The 17,733-nt window shown below is 47.0% G+C and overlaps 1 protein-coding gene and 1 long non-coding RNA gene across 2 annotated transcripts in view; one reads left to right on the top strand and one right to left on the bottom strand.

The window, feature by feature from the left end:
• Nucleotides 1-16,817, top strand: part of RS1 (retinoschisin 1) — a 26,226-nt gene extending 9,409 nt beyond the window's left edge. The window contains exons 2-6 of the mRNA XM_040468289.1: nt 217-242; nt 1,358-1,463; nt 9,135-9,276; nt 11,555-11,750; nt 13,816-16,817. Coding sequence (XP_040324223.1) covers nt 217-242; nt 1,358-1,463; nt 9,135-9,276; nt 11,555-11,750; nt 13,816-13,968 — 623 coding nt within the window. The 3' untranslated portion in view covers nt 13,969-16,817. The remainder of the gene's footprint in view (nt 1-216; nt 243-1,357; nt 1,464-9,134; nt 9,277-11,554; nt 11,751-13,815) is intronic.
• LOC121025655 (uncharacterized) lies at nt 4,117-9,172 on the bottom strand. The gene is made up of 3 exons (XR_005788116.1): nt 9,028-9,172; nt 8,132-8,176; nt 4,117-4,155 (listed from the first exon to the last, which is right to left on the bottom strand). It is a non-coding gene; the product is annotated as an uncharacterized LOC121025655 (long non-coding RNA).
• Nucleotides 16,818-17,733: the final 916 nt, after the last annotated feature.

Here is a 17,733-nt window from a genome sequence, read left to right as displayed (position 1 = left end):
TAAAAAAAAATAATAATGATCCTTCTCTGTTTAATTTTACTGCCCCTGGTTTCTCAGGATCTGTGGATGTTTTTCCTGACATATATATTTACTTAGTTTGACTTCTTCCCGAAGGGGCTTTGTTAACTTTTATGTGACCATTTTCATTTCACTTCTCCTTGTTGAATTTGTTTCTTCTTTTAACTTGATTTTCTCCTCTCTTGTCCTTTTGCTTAGCCACACTGGGACTGTCGTCTACTGAGGTATGTTACAGTAAGAAGGCTGGGATTTACATGGATACTGTTCTTAAAGATTTTCCTAGCTCAAAATAATGTTTAGGATTATCCTTTTTTTTTTTTTAAAAAAAAGGTACTTTTTAAAGGTACTTTAGGGGCGCCTGGGTGGCGCAGTCGGTTAAGTGTCCGACTTCAGCCAGGTCACGATCTCGCCGTCCGTGAGTTCGAGCCCCGCGTCGGGCTCTGGGCTGATGGCTCGGAGCCTGGAGCCTGTTTCCGATTCTGTGTCTCCCTCTCTCTCTGCCCCTGCCCCGTTCATGCTCTGTCTCTCTCTGTCCCCAAAATAAAATAAAAACGTTGAAAAAAAAATTTTAAAGGTACTTTATTCTGGTGGTGGCAAGAGCCCATTTTATCTGGGCAAGTTCAAGATTGGTGTTTTAATGAGAGAATGCAAGTGAACCAGGTCTTAATTCAGGCGGTATGATCATGAATCCATTACCTTTTAAAACCGGATCCCTAAAAGGGACCTCCAGAAGTGAGCAGCCTGACCGTGAACCGGGCCCCGCCCCCAAACCCTGAAGGTGACTATAATGGGGTGAGCGGTGCTCCCCACGCGGTGCGTCTGTGAGATCATTAGCTGTCCATCCACAGTGTCGGACATTTGTTTATCTGGACTCAAAGATGAGTGGCAACTGTATGTCTTAAGCCTGGATTAGTATGCCAGTTGTGCTGCTCTTGTGCAAAAGCGGCCACAGAATACAGGTAATGAATGAGCAAGGTTCTTGAACACAAACTCTTCCAGTGGCTCTGGCCATGGTTGCCTTTGCCTGTGATCTTTCTTTCTTTCCCCTGAAATTTTCATACCTGGAGCATTCTCTGTATTTTTACAATTTTTTAAATGTTTATTTATTCTCGAGAGAGAGACAGAGCACAAGCGGGGAAGGGGTTACAGAAAGAGGGAGACACAGAATCGGAAGCAGGCTCCAGGCTCCGAGCTGTCAGCACAGAGTCCGACGCGGGGCTCGAACTCACAGACCGTGAGATCGTGAGCTGAGCCAAAGTCAGATGCTTAACCGACTGAGCCCCCCAGGCGGCCCTGCCTGTGACTTTTCTGACACTCCTTCCCCTCTGGCTTCCCGCAGGATGAGGGTGAGGACCCCTGGTACCACAAAGCATGCAAATGCGATTGCCAAGGAGGTGCCAATGCCCTCTGGTCTGCTGGCGCCACCTCCTTAGACTGCATTCCGGGTGAGTGTCTCCTCTGCTTAGGGCACCGGATCCTCGCGGTGTCCTGGGGAACGTTGTTTCTCCTTTTCCTTTCTGCCTAGCTGAGTTAACCCCCCAGGATGCTAGGCTCTGGGTTTCCTGCAGTTGGCCTCCGAACTTCAAATCCCACAATGGCCACTGCTCCAACATACCACACGGATGTCATTATTCAGAAACAGCTTCCTGCCTCTCTCCCTGGCCTGGGTGAGACAGTGAGATGGCGCCTATTTTCAATGAAATGGACTAATGGAATGTGTGAAAATAAGTCAATGGTAGGAGGCAGGGCGTTCTGAGAAGAGGACAGCCTTTTGAGTCAGAGAGTCCAGAGCTGGAATCCTGCCTGCCTCCCTTCTTAGCTCTGGGACTCCCCCTTGGGTCTTTTTCTGTCAAAGGGAGGTAATAGTACTGTGCCCGAGGTTTACTGCTCAGCGAACAACCATGTTCTCCCCCACGTTCCAGCCCCTTTAGAGTGGCTCCAGCCGAAGTGAGCCGCGTCCCTTCCAAAATGAACATTTAAGGGCTGGTACTTGACTCTCCGGCTTTCCCTTCCCTGCTTGAGAAATGGTTCCTCCTCCAGTGTGGGTCCCAGGAGACTGAATGGAGCAGAATCCCTGCCAACCCATAACGGACAAGTCACCTGAGTGAAAAATAAACCGCTGTCTGTTAAGCCTCTGAAATTTCCAAGACAATTTGTTCTGCAGCCTAACATAGCCCTTCCTGGCTAATACAAGCGTCTTCCTGTAAGGTTCCTGCCAGCAAACTTTGTAAAGGACCAGATGCTAAATATTTGTGGCTTTGCAGGCCCTAGGGTCCCGACTCCTCAATTCTGCCTTTGTAGTACGAAAGCAGCCGCTGACAATATGTAAATCCATGCGTGTGGCTGTGTTCCAATAAAACTTTATTTACAAAAATGGGCGGTGAGCCACATTTGGTTTAAGGGCCACAGTTTGCTGACCCCTGCTCTTAGGAGTTGTCACGAGGAATAGATCCTCGTAGGCATGCGGGGTACCCAGCAAACTGTAGCTTACGAAAGGTCCGCTCCTTTTCTTCCTGCCTCCTGAGAGCTCACACTCTGACTTTCAGGGACTTGGGGGCCCAGAAAATCCTTGCAACGCTCAGTCCTTTGCACGGCTCAGAGCCTCTTTTGCTGGAAACTGTGCTCGTTACCCTCTGCAGGGTACATAATCACCTAATAATAGCTCCGCTAGAGACAGTATGTGTGTGCGTGTGCGAGCTTCTCTTCATTATTTCATTAAATTTGCATTAAAATAGGGGCGCCTGGGTGGCGCAGTTGGTTGGGCGTCCGACTTCAGCCAGGTCACGATCTCGCGGTCCGTGAGTTCGAGCCCCGCGTCGGGCTCGGGGCTGATGGCTCAGAGCCTGGAGCCTGTTTCCGATTCTGTGTCTCCCTCTCTCTCTGACCCTCGCCCGTTCATGCTCTGTCTCTCTCTGTCCCAAAAATAAATAAACGTTGAAAAAAAAAAATTAAAAAAAAAATTTGCATTAAAATAGCATACTGTGGGGGAGGCAGCGGAGAGTCTCCGACGGCCTTTGCTGCCTCCCCTTCCCTATTTACTGAAGGGGTAGGAAGTGGTTTGTGAATTCAGTCTATCGGAAAGGAACAGTGGGGCCCCTGTCATGAGGAAAGCAGCAAGTGCTGTGCAGTCTGGTGGGCTTCTACTGGATGCCCCACTGTGCTCCGCGGCAGGAGCTCCTGCAACCATTATATACTGGTGTGGTCTGCCCAGTCAATATTGAAGCACCCTCCTTAATAATCCAATTAAAATTCAGTTCCACCCTTTCTCATCATGTGTCTATTATGTGCCAGGCACTGATGGGGAGGCAAAAAAAAAAAAAAAAAAAAAAGAAGGCATTATCTCCTCCCTGAAGGAGTTTCCCATGCAGTGGAAACAAACGTTCTCTTCACTAGAGACACGAAGACCTTACTGGAACTCCATTCCGAGTTCTAAAAAAACCCACCAACTTGAAAAGAGATTATTTATGCAGATTGACCCAATCAACTGTGAAGTTGAGGAGGGCTGTGTGTTTGGGGAATGTGAAGTCAACCGGGGTCCCCCGAGCTCTCTCGCCTAAACACTTGCCATGCACTCGAAGTTCTGAAATCGGAAATTCTTTTAGTTTACGTGTTCTCCACTCCCCACCATCTTCTGTTTGTTTTTCCTCTCATTTTATTTTATTTTATTTTATTTTATTTTTTAATTTTTTTTCAACGTTTATTTATTTTTGGGACAGAGAGAGACAGAGCATGAACGGGGGAGGGGCAGAGAGAGAGGGAGACACAGAATTGGAAACAGGCTCCAGGCTCTGAGCCATCAGCCCAGAGCCCGACGCGGGGCTCGAACTCCCGGACCGCGAGATCGTGACCTGGCTGAAGTCGGACGCTTAACCGACTGCGCCACCCAGGCGCCCCTCTCATTTTATTTTTTAATGGCACAGACATTTCCGGGAAGAAACAAACACAACCTAAGGGTTACACGGTTGATTCATTGGCGTGAATTGGTTTTTTTCCATGAAAGAGATGGTTCAGGGCAGCAGGACTAGATGCCCATCAGTGCCTCGGGTCCTCAATGGAATCTTAAGAACGCTGCTTGGTCTCTCTGGATCCTGAGACTCACTGCTTCCATCACAGGCCGCCTTAGGAGGGAAGAAGAGCCTAGAAGATACAGAAGGACGGGAGGGAAGGTCACTGGGAGCTGCCCAGAGGTACTCTCGGGTGCACACTGGCTGCTACTGTCTAGTGGTCCCACCCACAGAGGAGAAGGTGCATTCTGGCCTCCTTAATCTTCATCTTAACACTATCAAAACGACTAAAAGGTCTGTCCTCCACAGTTAGCTAAGATCACCTTGGCCCTCGGAGGGGGAAGAATAGGGTAAGGAAAGTATCCAAGCCTAAGAAATCCAGTGATTCGTGAATGCTTTGCCTTTACTCTAGATTTTATACCTCTATATTATCTTCGAGTTTCTACTCCATTCTATAAACATTATTCTATGTTCCACTGCATTGTCATATAGGTTCAAGCCTAATACACGTGCATGTTAATATTCATGTCTCTCTTGTCAAGAACGTCCCTGAACTTCCCTTGTGTTTCTCTAGGTAAATGTTCTTTATAACCATGTCTGGCTTTCACGCCTCCTGACCGCGAGATTATCTACTGAATAAGAAAGGCTAGTATGCTACGTATAGTCTGGATTCGCAGCACATTATGAACATGCCTTTATCCACGTAATATCCGTGCTTTATCCACTTGTACCACACACGATGTAGGTTTCTCCTTAAAATGAATGTACAAACGTTCTTTTTCTACTTAAGATGAGCATACCAACAGGCTTCATAGCTACCCTAACAAACTGGCATTGGGCAGAAAACGTGGGAAGGACATATTCCGTGTGAGTCTGACGAGGATCCCCTTAATTCCTCCAGCAACATTATTCGTGCCACTTAATCCTAGTTTATACTCAATTGACAGTTTCCTATGGCTTAGAGCAGTAGGTGTTCTCTGGGCTGGGCGACCTCGATTTCCTCCCTGAGCTTTCCACTTCCTGTTTCTGCTGTCTTCTCTGCTTGCTCCTAGAGGCCACCCGAGACGGGCGATAATCTGTGTTTATCCCTTCATTCACCATCCAGTCAATAACTATCGAGTGCTTAGCATGTGCAGGCATTCTGCTCAGCTCAGAGGATACAATGGTGAGCCAGAGAGCCCAGAGGAGCCGATAAATAATGACAAGGATGGGGAATAAGTGAGAGGAACAGGGTGGCCGGCAGAGATCTGAAGGAAGAGCAGAGTTGGCCGGGGGAAGGGGGAAGAGAGGGGACGGGAGTGTCACAGGCAGAGGGAACAGCCTCAGTGGAAGGCCTCCAGGCCTGCATGAGGGCCCAAAGGGAGCCCAGCCAGGACCGTGGAAGGAGGAGGAGAGGGGAAAGGAGGAGTCGGGCAAAACAATAACATAACTTGACTGCAATTGACCCCACAGTCCATAGAGCGTGAGAAATGCCACATTTTCTATTTTTCCAAGTTGAAATAACTCCAGTTTGAGTCCTCCTCATGGCTAGCGAGGAGTCTAAAGACAGGACTGTTAAAGGTCCTTCCTCTCTCCTTGGACTGCATCAAACTCCCGTGGGTTTGCAAGGGCTGCCTGGGGGCAGGGCGCAGACTCAGGCTCAGGCTCAGGCTCAGGCCAGGTGGCAGGCTCCCTGCCTGGCCCACAGCCCTACTTGAAGGCCAACACTTCACTGGGGGGTCTTCTCCCTCTGAACCAAGCTCAGCTCAGTCCCAGGGACCTTCCCAAGTTTCCTGAGGGTGTCCAGAGCTCAGGGCTCCCTGGCCCCATCTGTGGTCCAGCCCCCTCAGAGGAAGCATGTCCCTGCTGAGCTCAGGCCCCTCCCATGAGCACGCCCCTTTCCCCCAAAAGGGCCAAAGCCCAGATTCTCCAGTCCCCTCCTGTAGCACAATCAGCTAATTCCTGTTGGCACCTAGACCTTCCAAATCCATAAATCTGAGAGATGCTATGTGGTCTACAGCCTCTCCTCTCTCAAATACACACACACACATGAACACGTGCACACACAAACCCAAGAAGAGCCCCAACCCTTAGGAACCCTCTTTCTTGGGGAGATGTACAGGGGATGATGGGGGCAGGGCAGAGTGGGAGAGGGGGGAGTTAGATTTCTTCCCGGGTGAGTCTTCACCAGAAAGACAAACATGAAAAACTCAAGAAGACATCAATGTATTCCCACGAATTCACCCTATTACACTGATATAATCTGTTGCTCTTGGCCAGCGACATCGTGGAGGCAGGTACTGCTGTGGGTCCCCTTTCACAGATAAGGAAATTGAGATCCAGAAAGGTAAAGCAGCTTGCCTAAGCTCACACAGAGACGGGGATCCGATCCCAGCTCACACTGACTCTAGACAGACATTCTTGACCTTGGCTGCCCATTACAATCACTTGTAGCTCTACCCCTCACCCGGGTCCTACCCCAGACCAATGACGTCAGAATCTCTGAGGGAGTGACCCCAACATTAGCACTTCTGTAACTCCCCCCCCAATGATACCCAGGTTGAGACCCATCAGAGAGTCTCTGCTTTGTGCCCTGGGCCACACCACTGGTTTCTGGGTTAGCAGCTGGGTAGCTAGAGGCACCAATACCTGACAGGAGCACTGTACAGGGGCAGGCTTGGGGCTTGGATACTGAAGGGTACAGTTTGGAACGTGTGGGTGTGAAGCATCTTTGGGTCACCCGGGTGGAACTGTTCACCTGGAAAATGGACAATGGGATAAGGCTTGGGGCCTGGGAATCAGGCACTGACTCCCAGACGCCAGGCAAAAGCCATGGGGATGGTGAGATCATCACTTTCCTGGAGAGTGTGGGCAGGGTCCGTGTCTGGACAAGCCCTCACCAGCCTCCAAGGCCACTGCCACTGGCTTCGTCTCCCTAGGTTTCCACTCTTAACCGTTAGATGAGCAAATCGGAAAGAAATGGCAAAAGAGATTTAAGGGAAAGACACAGAAAGAGCAAAATGCCAAGAATAAAGCCATCAGGAGTGGACTTTTCCTTCCCCTCTGCTCCTTCCCTCCAAGCTGGTGGCCCTGGAGCAAGAAAAGGAAGATTCAAGATGGAGGGGCCTTAGAGACACCCACAGTTAGCATTTAAGTGACAACCTTGGGCCCAACTGAAAACCAGCTTTCTGATGCTGGGGCCTTGTCCCACCTTCTGGTGGCATGGGCTTGTCCTCCAGGTCGGAGGGAAATTGAGGAGGTAGAGGGGGCCCCCAAGGCCATGGGCACCAGGCCCCTGAACCTGCCAACTGACAAATGCCTTCTCTCACAGGCCAAAGTTTCCCCAGTGTGCTTTGAAAGTGTACTTGTTAAAGATGAGGCTGCTCTGGGGGTGGGATACTGAAAACTGCATCCTTAACAAGCCCTCCTGACGATTGGACCGCACAAGGCATGATTGAGGGGCCCGTAAATCACTCCTGTCCTCTCTCCCAGGAATTCCCGTGATTTTAGTAGGCTCCATCAGCCTTGGGGACTTGATAAACCACAAGTGCTGTCCCCTCACTTCCAGCCCCACTGAGCTACAACTAATGGTGGAGGTTGGACATTTTCCTTTGGTGCATCGGGCAGAAAGGCAGTGAAGCCTCCCTGGTCAGAGGCCTGAAGCTGTCTTTCTGTCTTCACTCTCTGAGGACAGGGCATGACTGCCTCTGCGGGCATTCTGGTCTCAGGATGCATGGCATTCAAGCTTTTGCATGCTTCGTTCAATTTTAGTGACTTTTGGAAGCTATCCTCCAGAAAGACCCCAGCACTCGTTTCACTGTTGGAAAGGGATGATGCCCCAGTCAGCATGTTCAGCTCTTTGATCTGAACTCAGATTTACACATGGACAAAAAATAATTTCACTTACTTGAAGTTTATTCTTCACAATCGGAAAACTAAGAGAATGTGTAAGTTTACCATTTGTTTTTTACAGAAATATAGCTAGACTTGTGTTCGGTTGTCAATAAGGGATTCCCTGAAGAGTGGCTTAGTGAATTACTTTTGTTTTGACTCCTGTAGTAAAAAGAGTAGGGGTAGGGAGTTGCTGAAGGATATCAGGGCTGAGGTCTCGGCGCTTCTTTTGGCCTTACCCCCGTTGTGCAAGAAGCCACTGCACCAGCCATCAGGTCTTCTTTCTAGGCAACGAGAAGAAAAAAGGGGTGAGCAAAAACGGACCAGAAATCCCCAGCAGACATCGTCGTATATCTCAGTGGTCAGAAATTGTATCACGTGGTCGCTTCTAACCGCGAAAGAGGCCGGGAAAGATTTTTTTCTAGCGCCTACATTGCTGCCTGACAAAGTTAGGGTTCTTTAGTCGAAAACAAGGGGAGAACGGATGCTGGGCTGGCAATCGGCGGAAGTCTGTGACCAGGTAACCCAACACTAAATGTGTTTAGAAATACGTGAGAAGCAGCCGACGGTTGACACGTAAGAACCAGCTTTGGCTATTCTTACTTGGAAAAAAACCAGTTCCTTTCAACTGTACCTTATTCAATAGTCACTCAGGTACATTTCACCCCCCCCCCAACACACACCTTTTTTTATTCATCAGACTAGTGAGAAGACGGCACTTTACGAGCGAGAAGTCAGTCTCAGTATATAACTGCCTTTCTTGCCTCTGACCATTGCTCTGTTCCTATAATTAGCATCATATGCTGCCCGAAGACAGCTGGGGCCCCTGACGTCATCACGCCGGACGGCTAAAAGTGTGTTAATGAGGAAAATAAAGAGTACGGCATTTAACTATGATATTTCCCTGGGAACCTCTTGGTTTTGCAAATGTCTAAGTTTGTGGAGGAGGTGAAGTATTTCTCCCTCCCTCCCTCCCCCACCTCAGGTTGCCATAGAGCCCCTTTCCTCTGCTTTTGCGAAGGTTGAGTCTCTATGGCAATCCTTTGACTTCATCTTCACTCTCTCTCATAAGAGCAGCGAATAAGTTGAAGACCCATTGTGGAGTGCGCTGACGAGCAAAACATTCTCCACCTACCAAAGCACGAAGGAGACGGTCTGATTTGGCATGTCAGTCATGTCGGGTTTGTGGAGTGTTGCGATGTGATATGAGTGTTTTGAGGTGCGTTGTTTTTCCCTTTCCAGAATGCCCATATCATAAGCCCCTGGGTTTCGAATCGGGAGAAGTTACACCAGACCAGATCACCTGCTCCAACCTGGAGCAGTACGTGGGCTGGTATTCCTCGTGGACCGCTAACAAGGCCCGGCTCAACAGTCAAGGCTTTGGGTAAGCAGGGCAGGTGGCTCAGGCGGTTTTTCTCATGTGATTTGAAAAATGTAGGTCTCTGTAAGAAAAAAATGGCAGAATGCACTTATTTATTCAACAAATATTGACTGAGTGCCTTCCGTGTGCTGAGGACTGTGGGCAAGGTGGCGGAGGTCCTGGCCTTCAAGAAGCACACAGTTTAGATGGGGAGAGGGACTCTACCTGAAGGGCACGGATGGGGATGGTAAAGGTCAGCAAAGTTAGGGCACAAGTGAGATAAGGCCAGAGCTCTGGTAGGCAGAAGTCAGATCTCAGATCGTGAAGTCACGTGAAGAATTATGGTAACTATTTTAGGCATAATGAGAGGACCCGGAATGTGCATTAGTTAGAGTACAAGTTTGTACTGCTGTAACAAAGAACCCCAAAGTACAGAAACTTAAATAACATAAAGGTTGATTTCTTGGTCATCTAAAAGTTTCATTAGGCCATGTAGTTTCATTGTTATGACGGCTGATGGTATCAGGGGTCCAGATTCTTTCTACCTTCTTCTGTCATCCTTCACATGAAGCTGCCATCTCAGGGCCCAAAATGGCTACCCTAGCTTCCACTAGCACATCACATTCTAGCCAGGGGGGAGAAAAGAGGAGCAGAGTGCACAAGCATAATCCTATTGGCTACTTCTGCCCACATCTCACCAATCAGAATTTAGTCAGGTTGTCCCACCTAGCTGCAAAGGAGACTGGGAAATATGAACTTTTCTGGGTGGCTGTTTGCCCAGATAAAACATGGTGGTGGTGGTGGTGGTGATGGTGTTCTATTGCTAAAAGAAGACGGGAAGAGGATACTGGGGGACAATTAGCAGACTCTAGCAGTGAAAGATTTAAAGCTGGGGAATACCACAATAACATTTGTGTTGTAAGAAAATTCTGGCTCAGGGCGCCAAGGTGGCTCAGTCAGTTGTGCATCCAACTCTTGGTTTCAGCTCAGGTCATGATCCCACGGTTGTGGGATCAAGCCCCATGTCAGAAGCCATGCTCAGCAGGCCGCCTGCTTAAGATTCTCTCTCTCTCTCTCTCTCTCTCTCTCTCTCTCTGCCCCTCTCCCTTGCGCATGTGTGCTCTCTCTCAAATAAAAGAAAAAAGAAAAAAAGAAAAGAAAAGAAAAAAGAAAAATCTGGCTCTTGTGAGGAGAACTGTTTAGTTGGGGGAAGTAATTAGTGAGGTGAGCTAAAGTAGCAATCCAGGCAAGAATTGAGGATGATGTGGGTCAGGGCAGTGCCAGTGAAATGGAGAAAAGTAAATGACTTTGAGAAACACTTGAGATGGAGTCAATAGATGGATTGGATGTTTGAGGCAAAAAAGAGAAAGGGACAAAGATCTCTCTCAGATCCCTGGCATGAACACCCCAGAGGATGGGGGTAGCATTCTGAAAGATGAATATTGGAAGGAGGGGCTGGAGACAATTAGGTGTTTACTCTTGGACATGTTTCTTTGGGAATGCTGTACAGCACCTAGAAGTTGTCTAGACAGCAAATGATTCTCAGGTTTCGGGATTTAGAAAAGGTCTGGGCTGGAAGTTAAGATTTCAAGAGCCACGCAAGGAGCAAGTCTGGAATTAGAAGAGAAGGCAGCCAAGGACTGAGTCCCGAGAAGCTAATTAATATGCAAAAAGTAAATAAAAACCTCAAAGGGGAAATTATAGGTTTCCACAATTCATGAGAGACATAGCTAAAAAACAAATCAGTTCCCTCAATGGTTGGTTTGCTTTATAATTGCCAAAAGCTCTTCCAGAGCCACTTGGATCAGTGTTCTGCACATGGGAGACACTCTCTGAAAGCCATGAATGACAGCACTGGAAGGAGACGCAAATATGTATAAAAGGGACTGAAATTGGGGTGAGACTCATGGAGAAAGAGACATCAGGAGAGACTAATGAAAAGGGAAGGGAGCTGGTGGGTGCAAAAACCATGCATTTTCATGATTTGAAGACAGACATACTCAACCACACCCCAAAGGTGATTTCAGCAACACTCAAAGGCACTTCTTTGACAGATCAGTTGAATCTGGCCATTGTTCTTTGGTCAGTGGAGACGCTGGGAGAAAGAGAATGATACAAGTATGACAGAGGCCGCACACTTCTTGGAGACAGGCCTTTTGGTGCTTAACAGATTGCAGCTCAGACTGCCTGCGCGTTGCAGGGGTTCTTTAGGCACTGGCGACCCCTCAAAGGGCCGTGCCTCTCAGCTCTTTGGAGGCTCTCATAGGAAAGGGCTCCTGGTGATTTGCTGTGTTCCTGGCAGGTGCGCCTGGCTGTCCAAGTACCAGGACAGCAGCCAGTGGCTAGAGATAGATCTGAAGGAGGTCAAGGTGATTTCAGGGATCCTCACCCAGGGGCGCTGTGACATTGATGAGTGGATGACCAAGTACAGCGTGCAGTACAGGACCGATGAGAACCTGAACTGGATTTACTATAAGGACCAGACAGGAAACAACCGGGTAAGTTGGACTTACCCCAAACCACCTTTAGCTCATACTCTCTGGGACTTCCCTCCCGTTCCTGCCCTGTCACGCCACTGACTCCATGGCAAGGGAAGTCAATCGTGCTTCTTCCCCACAACATGGTCTACTCTCTGACAGGGCAGGGTCTTTTCTTGCTGTATCCTGGATGCCCAGCAGTTTGTGAGTGAGCACCACTCTTGCATGCAAAAGAAATCTTTGTTTGAATTCTCCTACCAGCTTATAGTTGCTCACATGATCAAAACTGGACATTTGGACTATTCCAAACTCTGTGGGCCATTGAACACTTTGCTGCATACATGTGACTTGACCTATTATTGATGTGGCTAGGCCCTTGTCCATTTATGTAGATATGGCCTCTCCTTACCATTGAGACTGACTTCCAGGAAGATCTGGACAATCCAGCAAGTTAGCCACTGAACTATGTAAATGATTAAAATGACTCCAGCAATGAAGACACAGAGGAACTTGAACCTTTGAGCAATTTTATATCCTACTAACCTCTAAAGGCCAAGCCCCAAGTCTTGTTCACAGTAGGCTCTTGATTAAGTGTATATATATATATATATATGACCAATATTTTATATATATAATGTCTATTTGCAATGAATTAAAAACTCACTAGCTGTTTGGAACCGTTAACTGTCCTTTTGCCTGAGAGTAAGGACTTCTGAGGCTAATTTGGACAATCAGATTAAGCAGACACGTGTGGCTGAAAATCAGAAGGCTTTGTACCCTGTGATGACAAGTTGTACAGCAAGACAGCCACGGGTTGAGATTTCAAGGAGTTTGAATACAATAGGAGAAACCATCTTGATACTTAGACATTTTATTTCATTTTTGATCTTGTTAGCTGGCTTTTCAAAAAGAAATGGAGAATTCATTTTCAAGTCCTGCCTGCATTTCTGAAGGCCTTGACGGTTCTTTGCAAAGAGGTACTCCACTCAGGCACTTGGGCAATCTGCAGGAGCCTGTTCCAACCTCCCTCTTCACCTGTCCCAACTTGAATAGATTCAAGGGCAAACGGCAGAGAGAAGGGGATGTGGGATGTTGCTATTGGGAAGAAAGGCAAGATCATGGCACACGAGGTCCTTCTTGTTTTCTAGATAGATGAGGCCAAAGTGGCAGCCAGATTTTTTGCAGGAGATAATCCCAGAAAGAAATGAAACGCTCCAGTGTCATCAGGCAGAGCTCTACGACTCTAGAAAGACTGCCAAGAATGATTTCTTTGGAAACGCAGCCGAACAGCCACGGCACCTTTTTTCATCAGGGCCAGTGCATCATGCTATGCTGCATCCCAAAACACACGAAGCAGAACCTTTTCCTCCCTACTTTGGGTACTGCACTCCCCCTTCCAGAATCTTCCCTCTAGTTTTTATGTCTTGTCTTTTCTAAAAGCAGTCTTCCAAGTCTAAAAAGTATTTGCCATTGGTATGGAGGTAGAGATACACACTTAAGCTTTGGCTCACAACTTCAGGGCCAACTCACCAGTTTTTACTCGAGCCTCACTTTGGATCCCTTTGGAACAGAAGAACATTCCTCCTGTAAGTGCAATGCGGTCCTTTTCAAAATTGGTCAAAATGCAAAGAATCAGAACACAGAATTGGTGATGAGAATCAAGAGGCATTTTCCATCAGTGCCATCCAATAGAACCTTCTGTGACAATGGAAATGTTAGGATCTGCACTGTCCAATATGGAAGCCACTAATCACACACAGCTATTGAGCACAGGAGCCATCACCAGCGCGGCTGAGGAAGGAAATTGTTATCTAATTTTAATGCATTTAAATTTAAATAGCCACGTGTGGCTAATGCTCCCATACTGGCTGGGGAAGCTCTAGATGTCCCCAGAGAATCACTCGGAGATGCCTAGAACATGCAGGCACTAACACACAAGTTCAGATTTCGGGCACATGCAATTCTCTGACCTTTGACCACTTTCTGAGATTTCCCAGATTTCAAATTTGGGGCCAGCTTCAGATAGGAATTGTTCTTCCTTTTCCCTCCCCTGATGTGATAGTGATAAGATTTCCTCTCTCTTTAGGTCTTCTATGGCAACTCAGACCGAACCTCCACGGTCCAGAACCTCCTGCGGCCCCCCATCATTTCCCGCTTCATCCGGCTGATCCCACTGGGCTGGCACGTCCGCATTGCCATCCGGATGGAGCTGTTGGAGTGCGTCAGCAAGTGTGCGTGACGCCTCCTTCAGCTCGGCACCTGCCAGGTGGGGTGGAGGGCGCAGAGCAGCCTGTAGGGGAACATTGACGCGACCAGGGCTTGAACAGGGTGACAAACAGGGCTGAATTTTACAAGCTCTTTTCAATGCAGAGCTGGGCAGAAATAATTTCTTTTTTTTAAGACGTAGTTTCCAATGTCAATGAGAAAGAAAAATGAACTCATCCCCCACTAAGGGCCAAAGAAAATAAGAACAAAGAAAATGTCCCTAAAGACAATGTTCATCAAAAGCCTAAGTAGCAGGGGTAATTTTCTGCTCTCGGGTTTTTGTGTTTGGCCTGACAGTGTGAAAGGTGTGGTCTCAGGGAACACAAAGGAGCCCAGATAATTTAAAAACCCTTTTGCTTCACCACCCTGAAAACAGGAACAGAAGTTTCATAAAACCTTGATTTGAACGCAAATGGGTAGCAGGCTTGTGGTCTTTCTGGGGTTTTCACCAAATTAGGGCCTCTCACAACTTTAGAGCACCGTGTATGCAGACGGAAAGGATTTGGGGTGACTGGGGGGCCGAAAGGCATAGTCGGGAGCCTGTGTCCTGGTCTCCTGGAGGCTGGCACCATCACCTCAGGTAGGAGGGCCTCCCCTGCTCTGCGCCTTCACCCCCACGCACACAAGGACTGGGGAGCCACAAAAGCTCTCATCACATACAGATCCATTCTAGCAAAGTTTTCCAGTCTGTGGTCACTATTTGGGTAAATACATGGGACAGGCTGCATGTGTAAGTAGCAAAGTTTCTCTGTATTTAGGAACCCCACATGACCGAAGCACACCAGAATTTCCCTTCATCTAGGGCTACCATTTTTCAACAGGATTCACATTTTAAAACCAGTTGGCACAGGAGATAGATCACTGGCTACACGGGGGAGGCCCATCAGCTAACCACATGCTTTGCAGGAAGTGGGCAGACCGCAAGTCCTAAGAAGGGATGTGGATACGTTTCTTGTGACCCACGGTTAAACTTCACCCCTTGCCTTGCAACACACAAAACAGGCCTGCTCCTGAGGCTGAAACCTCCTTGGGAAGGACCGGGCCTGGCATGGGCCTGGCCTTCCCCCTCCTGGAGGAGCTCATGAAGCTGGGACCTTTCGGGAAGAGTCTCAGTCTCCTGAGTTTTCAGGCCCTTCCCTGGGGAGAGGCTGATGACATGGGGAGTGGGCAGGAGAGGTATATGAAAGTAGGAGCTGAGAGGGGGTGAAACTGGGGGATGAGGGCCCTCTGACAAGACTGGGGAATCCGAGACTGTCCTGGCCCTGACACAGCACAGCCTCTACTAGAGGCTTTCTCCTGAGTTACTTTCTGTTTTCAAATGCCAAGCCGAGTGAAGACTCACACTAACATGATCCTGGACATCACATTCACCTTCTCTGTGAGGGGGAAGCCTCCTAAAAACCCCAAATCTCTTCCCTGGTGTTTTGGGCTTAGAACAGCTCTATATTTAACCCACCATCCTTTTTTTTTTTTTTTTTTAACGTTTATTTTGAAAGAGTGAGAGAGGAGAGAGAGAGAAGGAGAGAGCATGCATACGCACGCGAGCAAGCAGAGAAGGGTCAGATAGAGAGGGAGACAGAGGATCCGAAGCGGGCTCTGCGCGGTCAGCAGTGAGCCTGATGTGGGGACGAACTTGTGACCTGTGAGATCATGACCTGAGCTGAAGTCGGATGCTTAACCGACTGAGCCGCCCAGGTGCCCCTAACCCACCATCTTTTTAATCCCCCAACTGTATACTTGGACCTGGAAAAATGCTTCCCTTGCTCAGTATTCTCTCAAATACAAACATATCAAATTCAAGGTGGGGAAAAAAAATCCTTCTCTGGCCTTTGGACACATGAATAAATCCATTTAGAGCAGACGCCTCATCAGAGCCCCTTACTGAAAAGCTGAATGAACTTTCATCATGACACGGATTGTCAGAGAAAATGGTGGTAGCCTAAGAGCTCAGGTCCTCTACAGTGGTCACATCAGACACAGGAGGGGAGTACGGTTAAGAGGAAAGAAGAAAAGAATGAAACTGTGAGGCAGTGATAAAGGTTCTCCAACTAATTGTTCATGTTGGAAATGTTTGCTTTGTAAAGGTTTAATGAGATAAAGTCACATACCGTACAAATTTCAACCATTTCAAGTGTACAATTCAATGACTTTTAGTAGACTCAGAGTTGAGGAACCATTATCACAATTTTAGAAAAATTTCATCACCCCACAGAGAAACCCCGCACCCATTAACCATCACCTCCCAACCTACTCGTCCCCGCAGCCCTAGGCAACCACTGATGGACTTCCTGTCTCAGTAGATTTGCCTATTCTGGACATTTCATATAAATGGGATCATTTTCTGCCTGGCTTCTTTTGTTTAGTGTAGTGTTTTCCCAAGTTTCATTCAGGTTGTAGCATGCACTTAACTCCTTCTTATAGCTGAATATCATTCCGTTATATGGATAGGTCACATTGTATTTATCCGTTCATCTGTTGATGGACATTTGGGTTGTTTCTACATTTTTGGCTATTGTGAATAATGCTGCTATAAACACCTGTGTACGAGTTTTTGTTTGGACATATGTTTTTATTTATCTTGGGCATATACCTAGGAGTGGAATGCTGGGGTCATATGGTAACTCTACGTCTAACCTTTTTAGGAACTGTCAGACAATTTTCCAAAGGGGCCACACCATTATGCATTCCCACCAGCAACATATGAGAGTTTCAGGTTCTCTACATTTGTTACTATCTTTTTGATTAGAGCCGTCCTGGTGTGTATGAAGTAGCATCACTCTGGTTTTTGATTTGCATTTCCCTAGGACTAATGATGCTAAGCATCTTTATGTGTTCACTGGCCTTTTGAATAACTTCTTTGGAGAAATGTCTTTTCCGATCCTTTGCCCATTTAAAAATCAGGTGGCCTTTTTATTAACGAATTGTAAGAGCTCTTCAATATTCTAGATACACCCCCCTTAGGAGATACGTGACTTGCAAATACTTTCTCCTATTCGGTAGGTTATCTTCTTACTCTCTTGATGGAGTCCTTTGAAACACATTTTTAAATTTTGATAAAGTCCAATTTATTCTTTTTTGTTGCATGTGTTTTTGGTGTCATATCTGAGGTACCATTGCCAAATCCCGATCATGAAGATTTACTCCTATGTTTCAAGAGTTTTATAGTTTTACTTCTTACATTTAGACCTTTGATCCATTTGGGGTTACTTTTTGTATATGGTATGAGGTAGGGGTCCAACTTCAGTATCTGCACGTGGACATCCAGTTGTCCCAGCACCATTTGTTGAAAAGACTTTTTCCCCACTGAATGGTCTTGGCATCCTTTTTGAGAAATCAATTAACCATAAAGGTGAGAATTTGTTTCTGGATCCTCAATTCTATTCCATTATAGGTCTATCTTTATACCAGTACCACACAGTTGTCATTACTGTAGCCTTTTTAGTAAGTTTTGAAATTGGAACAGGTTAACTCTCCAACTTTGTTCTTCTTCAAGGCTGTCTGGGCTACTGAGTCCTTTGAATGTCCATATGAATTTTAGAATCACTGTGTCAATTTCTGCAAAGAAGCCAGCTGAGATTTCACATCGGAAATCTCTCCATACTTGAGAATTTAATAAACAATGAGATACTGAGATCCATAATACGTTAATCTGTAGGTAACCTGTGTATAACAGCATATTAATTATTCACTTCATTTAATTTAGAACAGAAAGTATAAAAACAAAACTTTTATTGAGGGG

This window comes from Herpailurus yagouaroundi, unplaced genomic scaffold (genome assembly GCF_014898765.1).
Source record: "Herpailurus yagouaroundi ecotype Mexico unplaced genomic scaffold, PumYag 67690, whole genome shotgun sequence".
Classification (NCBI taxonomy): Eukaryota; Metazoa; Chordata; class Mammalia; order Carnivora; family Felidae; genus Herpailurus; species Herpailurus yagouaroundi.
The sequence above is the reverse complement of the archived record's forward strand: the minus strand, read 5'-3'. Positions and strand labels throughout refer to the sequence as shown.